This window comes from Aristolochia californica, unplaced genomic scaffold (assembly GCF_029961685.1).
Source record: "Aristolochia californica isolate CCGP_79_NKW_82.1479 unplaced genomic scaffold, dmAriCali1.0.hap1 SCAF_3, whole genome shotgun sequence".
NCBI lineage: Eukaryota > Viridiplantae > Streptophyta > Magnoliopsida > Piperales > Aristolochiaceae > Aristolochia > Aristolochia californica.
The window spans coordinates 7,530,916-7,550,756 of NW_027181992.1; the positions used below are offsets into that span (position 1 = coordinate 7,530,916).

Sequence of the window (19,841 nt, forward strand, 5' to 3'; positions counted from 1 at the left end):
TTAGAGTATATCTTTTGGCAATAAGCCTTGTTGTGAACCTTTCAATGGTTCCATTAACTTTATATTTAATGGTAAATAGCCACCTGCATCCGACTGGTGTCTTTCCTACAGGTAGGTCAACCACTTTTTATGTTGAATTCTTTTGGAGGAACCTCATTTCTTCATTTATAGCTTATTTCCACTTAGGATATTTCAAGGCTTTCTACACACTATTATAAATAGATATAACAGATAATTGATTCACAAATTCTTCGTTTGCCTTTGACAATATATGATAAGACACAAAATTATGCATGTGATACTAAGATTTAGAGGTGACAATAGGTTCATAATTAACTCTAGGTTTTCCTCTTATGGTTCGATCAGGTAATACTCTTAGTTGTGTTTTAGAACTTAACTAGGCTCAGACATGGACTCGGACTTGGTCTTAGAAAATAATTGATCCATTGGTACATTATGAAGGGGGGAAGATGTCGACTGAGGCTCTGGTTGCATCACTTCCATCTGGTCTTGTTTGTCTCCATCCTATGAATCATGGTCATTTTTTTTCAACGACTTCCACCAGCGAAGGAGATGAATACAAGACAGAGCTACTGCTCTGTTCTTTGGTGATAGTTCAACGACTTCCACGGGCGAAGGGGATGAATACATGATAGATTTGCTGCTTTGTTCTTCGGCGACGGGAAAGAGGGGAGAAGGATTCTCCTGTTTTGATACCAAGTCGAAAATAAGACTTCAATTTCAATGATATTTTGTTATTCACATCGTCGACTTAAATAACCATTTTACAGACTATACATGGAAATTTTAAGAGGCATTAAGGAGATTAAAAAATCACATTATTACAGGGATTTATAGAATATGTACTGAGAAGGACATACTATATTTCTTCGTAAGGGAAGAAATCTTAACATAACAGGTCGGGGTTGAGTCCACATTGGTTTTTAAATGCCCCATTTGGTCGCATCGGTTTTTCTACAGAGCTTTCTTTCTATAATCACTCTCTGGCCAACAATTTCTTTGCACTCAATTCACTTTGCTGACTTTCGTTGCCTTAGGCTGAAGAGCAGCTTTTAGTTTCCTTCAAAACTCAATCTTCAAATAGGATTTTTCCATTTTCATGATCGAAAGAAGTGCTTGGGAAGCCCATGGATCACTTGTGAAAGCCGACAGCTGAAACCTTCGATTGCACAAGTACAAAATTTTGTTTATCTTTGTGTCATAATAGGTAAATGAGAAAGTTAAACAATAAAAAATTTATAAATAATAAAAGATAAGGTAGAATTAAGAAGTGAGTGATCAATGCTAATGCTTGTTAATTCATTTTTTTCATAGTTTCTTATTGGAGTAATCGGAAAACTCCTTTTCCTATTCTCTTTAATATTTTGGGACATTTAGGCTATGTGTTGGAACACTGAAAGTGGAGATAGTTTCTCTTGTTTGGATACAAGCGAAAAATGAAAAATAAAAGAAAATTAGCAATATTTTAATTTTTTTATTAAAATATTCTCTCAAGTTTTCATTTATTTTATTTTCTCCCCAAATTTCATCATTTTGTGAAAAAAAATTATAAATTAAGAGATAAAGTGGTTTTCTGTCTTATTTTCTTCTCTCAATGATTATTTATTGTCAAACAATAAAAAAGAACTTTTTTTACCCCTTTTTCTTTTTTCTTGTCGCAATTTTTGCTATTATTGATTTGTAAAAACAGATTTGGCCCAGGGGTATAATTCCATTACAACATTCAACTCCTAGTTATCATAGTCAAAGAGATAGGTTCCACGGTACTAAATAAATTCATGCATAAAAAATGATTAATAATTATGTCCTTTTCCGTTTCCGTCTCTCTTGATCGCTACATAGGTTCTCTTCCTCAAAGAGAAGTAAGAATGGACTGCAGGGAGGAAATGGAGAAGCTCTCTAGGTTTACAGATCATGTAAACTCGAGCAGAAATCATGTCGACGTAATTAACACTGTACGCTTCCGACGCCGGCAACTGGAGAGACGATTCCAGCAGCAAGGAGACGAACGAAAAGGGGAACGGTCATTGCGAACGTGACCAACGCCAAGCCAATGCACGAAGTGAAATTGCCATGGCTCTCAAGTTTGATCGAGCTGCAGCTGTGAAGCACGCCTTGATAACAAAGGCGACAGTCCCTACAGACGGTCCTCCGGAATCTACCAGGAAGCTGGAGACTATCCACAATGGTCAATATGAGAAGAGAAAATTCCTTGCATGCGCTCTCGGACTTGGATCTCAAAGATGGGAAGAGGCCAAGGCTCGAACAGCATGCGGACTCTTGCAATGTGGCCCCTTGACATCGAACCAGGGACATAAAAGGCAAAATATATCTGGTACAACTCGCCCTATTTTTTGTCGCCGTCGTCATCCCCTGCCGGCTAACTGTCGAGCAGACTCGGTCGGGAAAAGGTACTGACAACTCCGTAAATCTTCCATCATCGGAGGATATTTTCCTTTTTCGATCGGATAAATACATAAACGCTTATGGGCAATTAAGGAAAACTTCCTTAAAAAGTAGGGCACGTTCACGTGACGCGCTCCATTCCCGTACAGTATATCGCCACGTGTTATCTCGCTTGACAGATAGGGCTCTGGATACTCGATCTTATCTCCTACGGTGTTCAACCATCCGCTCCCCACGTCACTCCCTTTCCAGATTTATGTGGCCCAGATCGGTCCGAACTTGCTCGTCTTTTAACGTCCAACTCCTTTAAATATGGAAAGAACTAGCTGGATCGATCCTAATTTTCCCAGCAATTCAGGGAAAATTCATCTTTGGATCTGTTGATATGGGTCTCCTTGACAAGCTTTGGGACGACACGGTCGCCGGTCCTCGGCCGGACACTGGCTTGAGTAAGCTCCGGAAGTACTCGACGTTCTCGCCTCGGTCAAGTTCCGGCAAAGGTCCGGGTTTTGAGCATGATTTGATCTTGTCTGCTGAAGCTCCTCTGGCCTGCTTTAGAATTAATTTTTCTACAAGAATATGGAGATCATTTGGTTAATTTAATTGGCTTAGATCATTCAGCTTTGAAAAATTCTTTTTAACTGAAAATTAGAAATGCTATTATCAGGTAATTCTTAGTTTTCATACGATCAAGCTCTTTGTTATCTGCAAAAAGATGTTTGGAGTTTTTTCTTACAAACACGAACAACTTCTTGAATAAGAATATGCATATCTTAAGCGTTTCAGATGCGATTGCGAATTTTGAATATGGATCTGAGGAAGTTGTCGAGGTTTAGGTGTAGAAACCGACTGATGGATCTTGAGATTCTTAAGTTCGAGTTTAGTTCTGTTTCTACTTTAACTGAGTTTTCTTCTCTCGGAACGCGAGTCCGACGCCCTTAAAATCACGTCAAGGAGTTCTGATGGGGTGATTTATGATGTTTGGAAGTTGTTTATCCCCTCTTTGCCTGCCACTGATGATTCCTCTGACCGCAGAACTCGACGGAGGGAACGGAAGACCATTTGGTGAGGATTTCTCTGAGGAGGCCGTGAAGGTTACTCGCAGTATAATGATCGTAAAACCTCCTGGATACAGTTCTCCACCGGTCTCCCCGGCCGGATCTACGCCGCCTGTATCTCCATTTTCCGGTAAGCTGGCAACTCCCTCTACTTGTTTACCGTCTTCCTACATTCTTGTTTTACAGTTAGTCCAAACTCGTTTGTCTAGCCGGAATTCCCGATCCAAACTCCTAGACAATTTTACTATCCAATATTGTGGGAAGAAACTGAGTGAATGCGAGGGTGTTTTGGTCATGACGTTCGTAAGACTTTTTTGTGGGTATAAGTATGTTGTATATGAGAATCAACTACTAGTTAATTCCAATAAAATTCCCAGATTACTGTGTGAGCCGCTGTCTCGATTCACACGAGTGACCATTTGACCCTTTTTGGTTGAAGTCTAGAAAGTTCTTGACTCTGTCCCGAGGGTATAACCGTCATTCTGCTCCATCGAAGAGACCGCGGATACCGGTTACCTTCTTTTTCTTCTAAAACTATTTATTTACTACAGAGATCACAATTGCCCTGCCGAATTCTCCACTCGTAACATTTCTTTTTACTCTTATTTGCCTGAAATTTTCATTGCCGTATCCTGGGATCTGAGGACGCTCAAGTTTCAGAAATTGTAACTCGTCTATTCTTTATTCTTGGAATCTGGTCCTTAATTCTGATGGTTGCGATGGAAATCAATCCTGTAATGGTGGAGGCCAGGAGGAGGCAGAAACAACAATCGATTTAGGAGGAAATCATCGTCGGAGGCGTATGAAAGACCGGCTGAGACCGGATCCAGGAGCCCTCCTCCTCCTTACGACATGTGAGATCTGATCCATCCGATTTTTGGTGCAAACGTTACAAAAAAAGGGTGGATCGCCAAAGGAGCTGTAGGCCGTTTCGGTTTATAATTATGTGTATAATCTACAAAGTGCACGCATCAAGCAGTTTTGTACATATGGTAGGACGACATAATGCAGTACTTTAGGGTCTTGGGTACAGATGTGGTGTGTTTTTGTGGAGAGTGTGATGGTGTAATTTTCTTTTCTACGATGTGAGATTTCGGTGGCAGAATAGGCGCTGATATCCTGTAATATATTGGCGGGGAGTGTAGTCCTACCGTATGTCTGTATCAAATGGAAAGTTACACTACACACTCTAGTTCTTTTACTTTTTCTCGTCACGTACAATGTTTAAGATGAAGGGAAATTCTCTCGTGTAGGTGGTTAAGGAATAACCTTCTTTAGCTCAACTTGACAAGAGAAGAAGAAGGATGCCCGGTCCTTGTTTTTGAATTTGACTACACAGCTAACATTAAGAAAAGGCCTTCAATTGTCAACAAGGTTGATGTGGGGGAAGAGAAGGATACGTTTGCCAGGTAAGAGTATGGGCCGTTTCCCATTGTTCCGTCACATACAGGCCATCCTTTTCATCTGCTAGTGGTTCTTTGAGATGCTGATGGGGTACCTCTTCGTCCAATCCTCCAAGCATGGAATTGATGGCCTGCTGGGCGACGCCGAAAGTGAATAACACAGATGTCCATATAATTGAGCTTTTTCTTTTGGCACGAAGAGAGTACAAAAGTAAATCAGGTTCGTTAGCTGTTAGCTCCTGCGCTTCAATTGTTGTAATAGTGTAACGAAGCGGAGGTTGCATGCGTAGTAAAAATTGCGAACTGACTTTAAAAAGTTTGATAGTGGAGAAGTCTCATTTTCGATTAGACTTTAATGGAGCTGGAATTGGTCCGCCTCAACTTATTGTATACGCGACTAAGAGCAAACAATAACAACAAGTCAAATAACATCAATCCCTGTTCGCACACTGGTTTAAACGCAAACTCCAATATATGAAAAGTTCAATTCTTCTACAGCTTACTCATCCATTTTTTATCTCTGTTCCACCCAACCGAAATGGCACCTAGCCTGTAAATGAGACAAACCATCGCGGTCTCTTTCTCGTAGAGCCCGTCACCTTCGATTGTCGAGATCGTAGCAGTGGAAAAGAAACCAGGATTGTGAGTGCCGAAAGTTCATTCCGCAGTGTTTTTTCTGCCACATACATTCTCTCCGTAGCATATTACAGGGTCTCTTGTTCGAAATAATATAGTGCAAAACTCACAGAATTTTAAATAAACATTTTTTTACTCTTATAGGAAAAATCACCTTTTGATCTAACCGTTTAGATTTGTAGCCGTTTTTATCTAATGGTTCAGATTTATAACTACTTTTAATCTAACCTTTGGATCTGTAATTTTTTTCTATCTAACTATTTATAACCGCTTTTATCTGACGGTTCAGATTTATAACTGTTTTTTTATCTAACCTTTAGATCTGTAATTATTTTGATCTAACCATTCAGATTTGTAATTGTTTCCATCCAACGGCTCTAAGCACATAAGTGTGTCTCACAAACAAAATAAATGCATTCGGTCCTTGCAGGTCTCGAAACCTACCACTTTGCACATAAGATGACACAACATGATTATGTTTCCCTTTGAAAATCAATTTGCATCCAATTGGTCAAGATCACGGAGGTAAGTTTGTTAATTTCCATGTACGGTGTGAAAGAATTGGAATTCATTTCACTTTTAACTGCTTTCTCCTACATGGATGTTTCACTAGATTTCTAAAAGTCAATCGATCATCCTCTATGAAGAATGTGTAAATATCATCTCATAGGTTCTTTTCCATCCTAGGTTTCTAACTCCGCCTAAGTTCAATTTGTGGCATTGCTTTAGTATCCTCACGCGGTATCTAGAAGTCTCTCCTACTAATTTTCTCTTTTCTTTCATTGGAAGCACATTTTAAAAAAATGCAGCAACATCAGATTCTTTAATAGTGTTTACAGAAATTTCAGGTAAATCTGAATGTACTACTAAAGACTGATATGTATTGTTGTTTTTTGCATATCCTATAAAAATTGCATTGTAAGTCTTAGGAGTCAGTTTCGTAGTGTTAAAGTTAATTTTAACTTTAGCAAGACAACCCCATATTTTAAAGTATTTAAAACTTGGTCTTCTACCCCATCATAATTCAAATGGAGTTTTCTGAGTGTCCTTGTGTGGAATAAAATTAAGTATTTTACATGCCGCAAGTAAAGTTCCTCCCCACATATTATTAGGAAGACCAGAACTCGACGACAAAGAATTAGTCATGCTGAAAAATGTTATGTTTTTCCTTTTAGCTACGGTGTATGAGGAGAATAAGGAGTTGTGGTCTTATGTATGATACCATGTTCCTTAAAGAATTTATAAAACTATATTCTCCTCCTCTATCCGACCTAAGTCTTTTTATTATTTTTTGGGTTTGATTTTCTACTTCTGATTTATAAATTTTAAAATTTTCTAATGCTTCATGCTTAGTCCTAACTAGATACATATAGCAATATTTTGATGTATCATCTATAAAGATAATAAAATATTTTTTTCTTCCTGTGATCAAAATACCATTCATATCACAAATGTCATTGTGTATAAGCTCTAGAAGGTCAACGTTTCTACTTGTTGACTTAAATGGATTTCTAGCTTGTTTTGATTGGACATTTTCTCACATTTATTTTTTAAATCTATGTAATATTTAGGTATTAAATCTAAGTTCATCATTTTTTTTAGAGTGTTCATATTTACATGTCCAAGTCTATTATGCCATAAGTCAAAGGAATCAACGAGCATGACATAAGATGAAGTTTTATTCTCATTAATATTTCTGGCATAAATAACATTTAATTTGAATAAACCATAAAAACATAACTCTTAACTACAAAAGACCCACCCTTGATAATTACAATCTTATTCGATTCAAACACTAATTTGTAACTTAACTGACTCAGAAAGAAACCGCTAACAAAATTCTTCCTTATGTCTAACAAGTATTACACATTGTAAAGAGAGGGTGTTCCTGGATGTGAACTTCAACTCTATTTCTCCTTTCACTTATCACTTGAGCAACATTGGAATTGCCCATTGTCACAGTTTTCCTTTCGACCTCGTGGTAGGAAGAAAAAGAAGAAATACCAAAACAAATATGGACACCTGTGTCAATCCACCAATTGGTTGGATTAAATGCCAAGTTTATTTCCAAGTTAGTTGTAACTAACCTGTCATCGGTTCTAGCTAAGCTAGTTCCAATTATCATGTTCGGCTAAGGAATCGTACTATCACCTTTCCTTTTATTTTTCTTGTGTCTATAGTATTTAGCAAAGTGACCCAGTTTTCTACGAACATAACATGTCCTCTTGTTTTGTTTCCTTTTGAATATTTTATTTAGGCTTACCAATAAATATCTTGGGCTTCTTCTTTATGAAGTAATCTTCGTTGATTCTATCAAATTTACTCTTCCACTAACTTCATATCCATTACCCAAGTTTTTCTTCTATCTAAATCAACACCAACACTTCGTCTACTATGGGAAGTTCTCTTTTATGTATCATTTGGATCTTAAAGTCTAACCATGATGGATGGGCAGATACTTGTATTCTATCATCAATAAGAATACCCTTGGCGATAATCTTCGCAACAATGTTTTGAATTTCATATGCTTGATCGATTACCGAATTCCCATCTGCCATCGTGTAGGTGAAATACTCTCATATGAAAAAAACTTATGTTCAATCTTTGTTTCTTGCCCATACTTCGAATAAACCTTTTACACTTTTAGCATCACAGTACAAATTACATAAACTGTTGCTTAGTGCAATAAGGACCAGGCCATGATGCAAATAATCATTTTTTACATGTTTGTGTTTAACACTTAATCTTGTTGGTTCATGGTCCTCTTGGGCTACTAACTGGTGGGGTACTCTCAACCACATAGAATAATTTTAGAGTTGTTAACCAATATTCCATACGTTTCTACCATTTACTAAAATTTTTCCTATCAAACGGTTTGGATTTTAATATTTTGTTTAGTAAATTTTCTGATTTTTCCATTCTAGAAGGCTGAATCTGTTTTGAAATTGTTGGAAATAATATAGTGCAAAACTCACATAACTTTAAATAAATACTTGAATAGCTCCAAATTTAATCTGATACTGATGCATTCCTTTTATCAATCTGCTTCACCATACAGACAGAAAATAATTAAATAATTAAATAATACCTCTATCGGTCCCGAGGGTTACGATCCCTGCTCAAACCAGATCGAACTGAGAATATTTAGTATAAGTCTCATAAAAAATAAAAAAAATTAGTCCCTGCAGGTCTCAAACATGCTCAAACCGGATCCAACTGAGGATATTTAGTATAAGTCTCATAAAAAAAAAAAAAAAATTAGTCCCTGCAGGTCTCAAACATGTAACCTCTACACTTTTGAGATGATACTTTTGACAAAACTGAGCTATAAACACACCCACGTAGTGCGTACCTTTTATTTTAAAAACTCAGATACCCTCTGCAATAATATTAGCTTATCTCGATTTGATTGCGAAAGGGTCTTGAAAGTGAGAGAAGATAAGAGTTTTGTTTGCTCCGGGGACAGTGATGACGACGTGCGAACGCCGGAAAGAAGTTGGTCTCCTTACTGGTTATTATTTTACTGCTAACCATGCTCACTGAAGCATAAAAATTGATTAAAGCTGGACAAAATACTCAGAAGAAATGTTATAATATTGGAACCACTTACAGGCCTAGCAAGTTGGACTTGGTCTGCTTGATCTCGAAGGGGGAGGGAACAGTCCGGCCGTTCCCCTTATTCCTCCAGAGGGAGGAGATATCCCTCTCCCGGTCGTCGTTCTAAGAAAAAGGGCCCAAGAGGGTGAAGGACCCCTCTCTGTCTTTTGAGGGTGGAGGCCTATCCCTCACATCTAAAACAATGACTTATTAACTGGGTTTTCATCCCCGAAGCCAGTTCGATTGGTAAAACACTGTTCAAGTCTTCTGTGATCCTCTGGGTCTAGCCTGTTCCTGTGAGAGCTTCAAGATATTTACCACATCGACTAATAGATAAGGGGTTGCAATCTGAGTCAAGTAGCAAAATGAGTCCACCAGTTGCAAGTCCCTTTCTGACTCTGTGTTCGTCCCAAAAATTCCTTCACCATTTAGCCTGCTCAAGCTTATCCGTTTCTCCAGCAAGCCTACTTGTGCAAAGAATGGCTAAATGATAACAGATAGCTGGCATGGTCTTTCCTACTGATTAGTCTGTACTGCCTACTTGTGCGTTACAAAATTCAACTCAGAAACTTTAATTATATTATCACGAACGACCTATGGAGCCTTAATTAACATCAGATGTGTGCATGGACAATAAGAGTCTAGGGTAAAAGACAAGGTAAGATGAGACGGGAGGAAACTATAATTGATTCCTCCTAATTCTGAAGCCCTTGATTTAGGAACCATCTCAAAACGCTAACTAATCGTTTCCTGCAAAATTGCATGTGTCTAGAATCTCCCAAAGATCTACAATCTAAAATCACAGCCCCTACCTGAAAGGGGGCAAAGAAAACAAAAAGATACACTCCACTGACCCACACCGGGAATAGATGCAGTAAAGGCACTGAAGCATATGCAGAGTTCATTCTGATATTGGTGGGTAACAATGAAGTTAGGCATAGAAGCATAGGCAACAGTGAAGCCACTCTGGACTTTCCCAGCACTACTCTCTGGCAAAAAACAGCTCCTAGGGAGCCAGGGAAAACCCAACCCCCCCGTCTCATGATGCTGAGTGAGGCCACGCAACTTAGGCGCGAAACACCCTCATGTTTTGAAATGGATGAAGTGTACCTTTTCAGCTTTTGATTTTTCAAGCCAGCGAACAAGTAAACTAACATTTACTACTGGCAGATGAAGTGTTTTTCTTCTTTTTGCTTTTCTGCTTCACAGCATCCTTGAGACTCTTCTTCCCACTCAATCTGAACCCACAGGGACTGCTTCAATTAGTACTATACTTCAGAAGGATTTACTTCTACTTTCTCGGACATTTGTTCATCTGGTTTTATGAGATTGCTTTCCTCCTTTGCTTCACTAATTTGGTACTCATGTGAAAGATCTTATGTCCTCCTCTTACAATGGAGAAGTATCAAAGTATAATATTGTTGCTTACACGGAGAGTAACTCCCAAAAATGCAATGAAACCATCCAAGCTTGTGCTCGGCTAGTTAACCAAGTTAGTGATTATAGACACACTGCCTACCTAGGACTAAAATTAAAACGCAGTTAAAAAAAACCAAAATATGAGTTACAATTCCAAGCTGGTTGAAGATTTCAAATATTTTCACCAAGCTCAAAGTGCAAGGTTTTGCGGTATGGATGATATGAGTGCTACATGCAACTTGAATTACTAAATACTTGGTACAAGTGCTGCCAGCAACCAGAATTACTAAATACTTCTAATATATTTCTTGTTCTTTCTTAGAAAATAGAAAATTACAAGAACAAAGATGTGGTGAATGAATAGAAAGTGAACTTCATAGAAGGAATGGAAAAAAATAAAAAAGCCCGCATAAGCTCATACTACCAAGCACTGAACACAATTCTCAGGGCACTTGCTGCCCACAGGCACTGCAGCAGAACGCACATCTGATATAGCAATAGGAAGGTGCTTCAACCCAATCAGATCAGGTGCTTCATAGAGGTAGAATGCTCCAAGCTTGCACTATTATGTCAGGCAACCTTTTAAAGCAGGCATTCGCTACTGCCAAAAGTTGATTCCCACTTCCCAGGATCTTTAGGCATGTTATAAGCCTATATTAGCTATGCAGTATCCTACAACACCAAAATAAGCATCTTTCACAAGCGCAAACACAACCAACCAAAATGGCACGTTCTCTATAGCAGTTCAATGCAAATGTATTGCCTTGTTCCATGCAATGGACAAAACAATATATTTCCTGATAACCAATATTCAGGTGGTGGCCATCCACTGCAAGATAGCTTTGTAGGGATCTCCCCTGCAACGAAATGGTTGGAAAGATCCCTTCCACCCATACATTATATAATACATGAAGATCGATCGTACAAATGTAATTCATGGATGTAGATCAGGAACACCAATTAATGATAAGAGGCGAAAGTGGAATCCTTGAAAAGAGGCAAAGGAACATCACAGTGCAAGTCCAATGAATTCTAACAAATAATTATGAGACCTGCACCCTTAACGTTCCAAGTGCAAGTAAAAAGCATGACCTTTTTTGAATGACACTGACAACATGGTCCTGATTGGGGTCTCCACTTTCATTAGATATTGTCAGTGAAGCCCTCATGACGCTTTTCCTCACCACTTGAAACAGGGTTTGAATTTCCTTACCATCCTCTGTTGACTTTTTTGCAAGAACTTCCACTAGTCTAGTTTGTGGATGAGACTATTTGCTTATATAGTGGAGAAGTTAACCAAATGACGAGTATAAAGGATTTATTAACTGTATATGAAATTATATCTAGCCAAGGTGTCAATTGGTTAAAATCTCACTCTATGGGGATTAAGGCCTAGATCTGGCCACCTTGTTCATAAATATTCTTGGGTATAAGGTGGGTGCCCTTCCTGTTTCTTACATGGACCACCCTTTTTCTATTGGAAGGCTGAAAGATATTTTTGAAACCCAATCATTGACCACTTCAAGAGGCTTTTTAGCGAATCGGCATGATAGTTTCCTTTAATTTGCTAGGTGAGCCACTCTTACTACGCGCCAGGCTTGCCCAACAATTCCTTTTCTTTTCTCGATTGCCATGTTGCAGTGGTACGTCACCACAGAAATCCAATACCATTTTGTACATTGGGTGGAAGTCTGCCAACCCAAAGGCATTGGAGGGTCGCACATTAGAAGCATAAGGCATATGACCTCTGTTATCCTATCAAAAAGCTTTGGAAATTTGGAAATGATAAAGGTAGCCTGCAGAGAAAAATTGTCATACAGAAGTACTGTTATACCTTCTAGGAGGATACATGGGTGGGGGAGCAAAACCTAGCAACACCATTCCCATTGCTACAGACCAGAGCATATCAATAATGAACTCATAAACCACCTTAAACAACATCAGCGTCTAGAGATTTGTATCTGAAGGTATTAAGGAACAATGAAGAACTTGATGCAGTGATGCCATGAAGATCATCTTTTCTAAAAAACATTTACATGAGAGGTTTGGAAGAGGACATTATGATTTGGAAACGTGATGCCTCAGGGTCACACATGGTGACCTCCAATATGCCTCCTTGGTGGCTACGATTTAAAGTAACAAGTCCCAGAGGCTATCATCTGGAATATCACTTCCCACCTAGGGTCATCCACTACTTGTGCTGTGTAACAAAAGAAGGATCCTCACAGTAGACCAACTCTGTAGAAGGGGCAGCAACATTGAGGACCAAACTTGAAAACTTTGTGGAGAGCACCCCAAGATTGTGAACCAGCTATTCCTCCATTATCCCATCTTAGGGCAGAGTTTGAGTGCATTCCTCTTCAAGTTTGGTCTTCAATATTATTTTCCCTCCACTCCTTGCTTTGTTCTAGCCCCAACATCCTTCACTCACATAGGAACTATTGGGAAAAATATTTGAATGCTACGTTTTGGTGCAATCGTTTGGAATGTTTGAAAAGAAAGAAACTGCCATGCTTTTAAAGGTAGGTATCATTGAAGCCACAACTCACTCCATCCTCTTTTGTGCAAGTTCCAAAACACCTCGTTATCTCCCGAGATCCCTAATCAAAAGAAATTGGAAAAATAATAAACTCCTCACACTCGGTCTTTCCCAACCTGACTACCTGGATTTTCCTCCTAGGGGGTTGCCAAACTAAATTTTGATGCCAGCTTGTGGGGCAACTTGGCTCCAGCTAGAAGGTGTGTTGTGATTAGTGTTGAAACCATTGGGCTAAAAGGCTCGAACCTTTTAGGAAAGCAACCCCACGGATCTTATACAAGGACTGGCCTGGTCGATACAAACACAAATTCCAACACTCCCCCGCACGGGAAAACCCGTGGACAAATTCACCGGAAAAACCCGGGACAAACTCTTGGAAAAACCCAAGACAAATTCACCAGAAATACCTGGGACAAAATTCGGTGGGAGCGGGACTCGAACTCGGGACCAACCTGGCTCTGATACCATGTTGAAACCATTGGGCTAAAAGGCTCGAACCTTTTAGGAAAGCAACCCCACGGATCTTATACAAGGACTGGCCCGGTCGATACAAACACAAATTCCAACAATTAGCGATTCCTCAAGGAACACCCCTTTTGTTTACTCTGCTCGCTTTGGTCATGGAGATGCAACTGTGGCAGAGTTGAGAGCCTTAAGTACAAACAGTATCTCTGATACATTAGTTAGGGAAGGGGTTCCCCCAACAACATCTCTTCACTCCCCCCTTCCTTTCTCTCCAGTTTTTTTTTTTCCCTAGACTTTCTTTGTTGTTTGTCTCTTCCTGTACAATTTGCTCCCCAGGGAGCTCTTTCTGCTCTCGCTGTTATAAAAGAAAAGAGTTCCCTTGTGATTACTCTCAGGCTAACATGGCTGCTTTATTTAAATAAAGTTTACTACATTACAGTCTTGCATAATAGTAACTGCTCCTTTCTATTTGCCTTCATCAAAATGTTAAGCAATCAAGAAGCACACCATCAACTAAAGATTTGGAATTCCAAATGTACCCTATTCAAAATTGAGAAAACGAATGAAGTCACAAACCTGATAAATTGGTGGACTTTCTGAAGGAATCTAAAGCAACTCCTTTAGAGTACAGATCCCTGAATAATAAGACAAATTATCAAAAATTAAGAATCTCGTTAATATCCAAAACATAGATATAGATAATAAGACTAGGCCATTTCAAAAAAGTTTGCTAAAGTCAGAAGCTTTACTAGACAAGTAACTTGTTGTTTTTTTATGGGAAGCATCACCCACAGAGCAAGTTGCTATTTTAGTTAAAAGCTTCAATTAGCAAGTCCTTTTTTAGTAGCCTCCTGTCTTAATTTTCATCTTTGTTTCCAAATTAGTGTAGCCTAAAATTAGCAGTCTTCGAGTTATTATCCTATTTTGAGTTTCTTTTCCAGCAAGTTGAGCTAGATTTAGTAAATCCTAATTGGAACCTATTCTTATTGAGGACAGTATAGGAGTATAGAGTTTTGCTGATTTGCATGCCTATAAAATGCCCTCATGTGTAACACAAAATTACTCTTTTGCTATTGAATATAGTTCTGATTTTTGTTCTCTTAGACGAAGTTATCCTTTGTTATTTCTCTGTTTACTATTTTTCTAAATAGCTGCAGAAACCCTACTTTTTGTTATTCAAGTTTTACCCATTAAAATTGAATACAGATTGTAGTTTTTTAGTTGTTTCAGAAGTTTAGGTTACCCACACTCAGAGGAAGCATTCAATTTGTCATTCTTTGAATCTAAACCACCATTGTTGCATCAAGAAGATAAGTATCCTCCCTGACAAGATGTCAGTAGCAGAGTTTGCTGTTCTCAAGACATATTGCCAGGTAAAGTTTCATGTCAACTGGTGGACTTGTGTTCACACAACCAACAGGGGGTTCTGGCTGATTTCAGGGTCATGACCTTCCAAGCACAACTTGAAATGAACCCAGCCCAGCACTTTGCTACCAAATACAATCATGGAAATGGTACCTTCTGTTACCATCCAACCCACTTAAGTCTTAGTCTTGGATCTAGTGATACGAATAGTGAACCTCACGTAATGTAACTCTATAATGATATAATTCCAAAAGTTTTTTAGAAGCTACCTCTCAAATAGAGTAAAAGATTGAACCAAAAGTGGAATTTATTGAAGCAGGTTTCTTCTCCAAATCATGGGCCAAAGTGAAAAGAAAAAAAAAAAGAGCATTGGTTTCCCTTTATATGGTTCATTAAATTATCTCAAGACTAGCTGTAACTTGATTTTCTCATTTACAGTAATGCACTATTACACTAAGGATTGAGGTCACGTGTCAAGCTTCATAAGTAACCTTTATCTAAGAGAAGTGGGTCTTTGACAGCAGAAATTCGTAAACACTGCATGACTACACTCTGCAAGACACCTTCTCCCCCAGCCTTCTGTATGGCACAAACATCACCATTGCTGTTCATTGTAACAATAATCTTTCCTCCCATAATAGCCTCGTCTTTATATGTAGGATCTACCACCTATCCGGAACCAGTTCACAGTGTCATAAAACTCTCAAAAACTCTTAGACCCTATTGAAGAGATGTCTGTAGGAAAATGAAACATTTATAATCTGAAATAATCAAAATAAAGAACCAATTTTAGAACCAAGCATCTGTACCAGAATGTTCCCATTATCAAAAAATGCAAAAGTGACAGCTATAGGTAAGTAGATGATTATCAGAGGAAGAGGATCCCTGACCTGCAAAAAACCAAGAGGAGTGACAATTAGATAAATTGCAAAATTTTGTCAATTTCAACAAGAAAATCATATATCCAGCTTGACAGATTGCAGCTGTAAAATCATGGGCAAGCTACAAAAAGAAAGACTAAACATAATAGTGTCTACTTTAATATTTCTCTTGATGCATGATACATTTTTAGTGGAAACAATTTTTACACATTGAGGTAAGCTGCACCATTTATGAACTGACTCAGTGAAAGATGACCAGCAGAAACAACGAACCTCAGGTGGGTGGACAACGATTTCCTGACCATCTTCTCCACCTAGAGTACACTCAAGCCTTCGGAATGTAGACAGTGCAGGCAAAGCTGCAACATTAGCAGCATCAACAAGGTTCCTGAAAGTTTAACATAAATAATATTGCCCAAGAATCAAGAACTAGAAACTGAATTTGTCAAGGATGCTACCCTCCATTGTATAGAATGTGAAGGTCAACACGAATGGCCCACACTAACTTCCCAGGAAGGACACAAAGTGATTCTGTATCCACAGCTCTGCTTTCCCTGCATTCCCATGATTAAATTTTCAAAGAGGTGTAAAGGAAAATAGATGTCCTTACTTTCATTTCATTAGCAAATGGTATAGTAATTACCTAAGACCCCTGTCTATGATTCGTCCAAGCTCAACAGCAAACTCTCCAGGACGCCCTGGCTCAAATGATGGATCTGCCATGGGCGAAAATTCAGTGAATATGGAAAGTGTCCCTTCATTTGGCCCGTCTCTATAAGGTTGAACCAGTTGAGATGTCACAAACCCCATAACACGAGTCTGACCAAGCTGTGCACCTCCAATGAACCATCTTCTCTGCATATACCATATAAATAAGTAAATAGTAACAGAAAGCAGAAAGCAATAATGAGTATCTGAAATGCTATAAGATTAAATTGTTCGAAACTGCTATAAGCTTGTTTTAAAACCACTATCATAACATTATTTAAGCACTTAAAATTGTTCAGAAAATACTGCCTCTAAATCGTCTTTTCAACATCCAAATATAAGAGCTGACAAATTATTGATAATTCTTTGAAGATATACATGCCTTCCAAAGTTAATGGTGAAGCGACGGTAGTCAAAAAGGCGCCGGCCATCTACCCTGAGATCAGAAAGTAATGCATGCTCAATGAACTTCTTCTCATTGATGGTCATATGCCAGCTATTAGCCAATTTTTGCTCCATCCTAGTTAACCTGCCAGAAACTCGCTGCATAAAGAGGATATATAAAAAAAAAAAAAAGGAACAGCTTAAGTACTTGAGGACGCTTATATTGGAGCAAACTTCACAATGTAAATAGGTAAAAAGGAAAAGTAAGGATTATGTGGTTACTTTTTTTTGCCTATCCATTAACCCTACTCCTATTCCATTTACCTTTTTTGTTTTAATCAAATAAGAGACATTCTGAGCGCATTCATGCATTAAAGAACCAGGAAAATACTTTTGGGGCTTGAAATAATAATAAAATAAGGACAGCTCTTCCAAAAGGCCATTTCAACATTTTAAAAACAAAAAAGAGAAAATCAGAAATATTGCCCTCAATTCTATGATGAAGTGACATGAACAAAGGGACTCATAAGCACGTAAATAAAAAAAATTATTTTTTGAACTCCGACTACCTCTTCCTCGTGGTTCTTGAAGAGACTTAAATTATTTGAAGAACTCTCTTAATTCTAACTTCATTCAAGTTTTTCAGAAGAAAAGATAGGTAGCATTTCAAAACTGTTGTTGCATGAATCCATGCCCCGAAGAAAAAATAAAAATGGGCAAATGATTAAATCATCCAAAACCATTTTATTTAAACTTTTTCTCCGTTTCCATGATCTGGTTTTCTAGTCCTTGAATTAGAACGATTTGATTGAGTAAGCTTGCAAGCTGGCTCGTTAACTTAAGAGGGCTCGGGAGGGGGGGCAGTCGTCAACCCCTACGACAGCTCCTCATCGACGCCACTAGACCCCCTACCCCTGTGATATCTCGACAAAAAACTAGAGACCTAAGTTAGGGGACCCCCCCCCCCCCCCCCCCCCCCCCCCCTATGTGTGAAGAGTTTGTGCGATTTTGTACGTGCGGGATCATAAGCCAGTAAATAAAAAAATTATTTCTTGAACTCTGACTATCTCTTCCTCGTGGCTCTTGAAGAGACTATTACTATATGAATCCATGCTCTGAAGAAAAAATGAAAATGGGCATACAATTAAGTTATACAAAACCATTTTTCTTAAACTTTTTCTCTGTCTCTATGATCTGGTTTTCTAGTCCTTGAATCAGAACAATTTGATTCAGTACAAATGGACAAAACTAGTGTTGTTTTTCAAAGGAATGTTTTTGTATTTGATTATTGAATAAAGTGTATGCATAATTATGCAGCTTTTATGAATAATTATGCTAGATTAATATACAAAGATTATGTCCAATTTTAAGTTGTGGTTATGCCCAATTTTATGTAAAATGTATGCATAATTTTGTATACAATGTATTTGACTTGTATTTTATGCAAAGAATTAAATGTAGGTTGCTCGATTAAAATTATTGAGCTTGAGCTCAATTACAATTTTAGGCTCGGCTCGAGCTCGAGTATTTAAATCAAATTCGACTCGAACATAAACAGCCTCGGGCTCGACCTGATGCCACCCCTAGTAGGAGGGATCGAGCTCAAGTGGAAATCACTCTTCGTCGGCTGCGAGGCAGGTAGGGCAATGTAAGGCCAGAGCTCCGCATAATGATTTTTCTATAGATATCGAATAATACCTTAAATTCGATACGGTTGGCGATACCTTCCCAATACAGGCATGTATCATTTGACACAACCATATTGGTTAGGCAAGATTTCATAAACCTTGAACTGGCCGATATATGATATGTATCAGTAATAGCACCAAGCAACCAAACCCGATCTGAGCCAAATTAGGAAGGGACAATTAGGGCGTGAGGCCAAAACGTAATAGTAGTTACACAACTTGTAAGTTACTTTATATTATCTTTAAAATATATCTATGTTATTTTAAAAAATATATTTTCTTTTTAACAAAGAATTTGGAAAACATTACTTCTTTCTTGTATGGAACAATAAGTAAGTTTTGTGTAATTTTATAATTTTTATGATTTTATATATATTAATATTTTATATCTTGTTTGTATATTTTATATTTTCTTTAAAAATAAAAAAATAAATAATCTATTTTAAAAATATTATAAAACTATAATAACTTGGCACCCGTCAAAATTACATGTGTTACTCATGTATATTTATGCATATTGACCTATTATTTTCGAAACCTTAGATTTAAAACAAAAGAACTTGCCTTGGTTTGGTTTCTTATTGATCGCATTTAATATAGAGGTTTCTTATTTATCACATATAGTTGTCGTTTCAAACTATGCTACAAACTCTATTTTTGAGGTAGAAGTAGCAATCAAAGATTGTTTTGAACTTTGCCAAGAAACGACCTTTCCACCTATCTCTCGAGTCAAGGTAGGCAGCAAAATCAGAGTAGAAATAGTAGAAGGTGTGATCAATATACTCTTAAGTGTTTGAAAAGCTTCATAATTTTTTTCTGTCAAGGTTCTTGTGCTGGTACAATCCCATGTCTTTGGAGTTAAAAAACCAATGGCTTGATTGATATTAATTGGAAGTCCGTATAGTTTCTAGAACTTGTCCAACTCCTGATTAAACATTTCACTACAAGGGCTAGAAATCGGTCACACCACAACCTTGACCACGACCAACTTAGACTTTGGCCTCAATCAAAATTGCTATTACCTCTTCTTTGTGAACATGAAACACAGTACCAAGTATAGTTTCATCTTTAATAATCAGGAAATATTTAATAGTTATAAAAGAAGTTACATTATTTAAACTTATAGGGTTTTATTATTATATAGTATATAATTATTTTTATGAAATAATTTTGCAAATTATATAAATTTTAAAATTGATCTTAAAATTATTAGATTAAATAAGTGTAAAAATTTAATAATGTTCAATAAATTTTAGTCTAATGCATTTAAA

At 37.7% G+C, this 19,841-nt stretch overlaps 2 protein-coding genes across 3 annotated transcripts; one reads left to right on the forward strand and one right to left on the reverse strand.

The window, feature by feature from the left end:
* Positions 1-2,780: 2,780 nt before the first annotated feature.
* On the forward strand, positions 2,781-4,686 carry LOC137958974 (dormancy-associated protein homolog 3-like). Of its 2 annotated transcripts, none has more exons than XM_068806211.1 (3): positions 2,781-2,927; positions 3,463-3,615; positions 4,232-4,686. In XM_068806211.1, exons 1-3 carry the CDS (start codon positions 2,813-2,815, stop codon positions 4,348-4,350), a joined length of 387 nt encoding a protein of 128 aa, XP_068662312.1. In that variant the 5' UTR covers positions 2,781-2,812; the 3' UTR covers positions 4,351-4,686. The 2 variants fall into 2 exon arrangements, with proteins under 2 accessions (XP_068662312.1, XP_068662313.1); XM_068806212.1 differs by having other exon boundaries at positions 4,237-4,686.
* A 6,217-nt stretch (positions 4,687-10,903) lies between these two features.
* LOC137960151 (exosome complex component RRP45B-like) lies at positions 10,904-17,048 on the reverse strand. Its single transcript, XM_068807657.1, is given in 9 exon segments — positions 10,904-11,212; positions 14,121-14,179; positions 15,401-15,578; positions 15,719-15,799; positions 16,064-16,178; positions 16,249-16,344; positions 16,434-16,621; positions 16,624-16,645; positions 16,881-17,048. Coding segments are annotated over 8 exon segments (876 nt in total). The 5' UTR covers position 17,048; the 3' UTR covers positions 10,904-11,212; positions 14,121-14,150.
* Between the last annotated feature and the right edge of the window lie 2,793 nt (positions 17,049-19,841).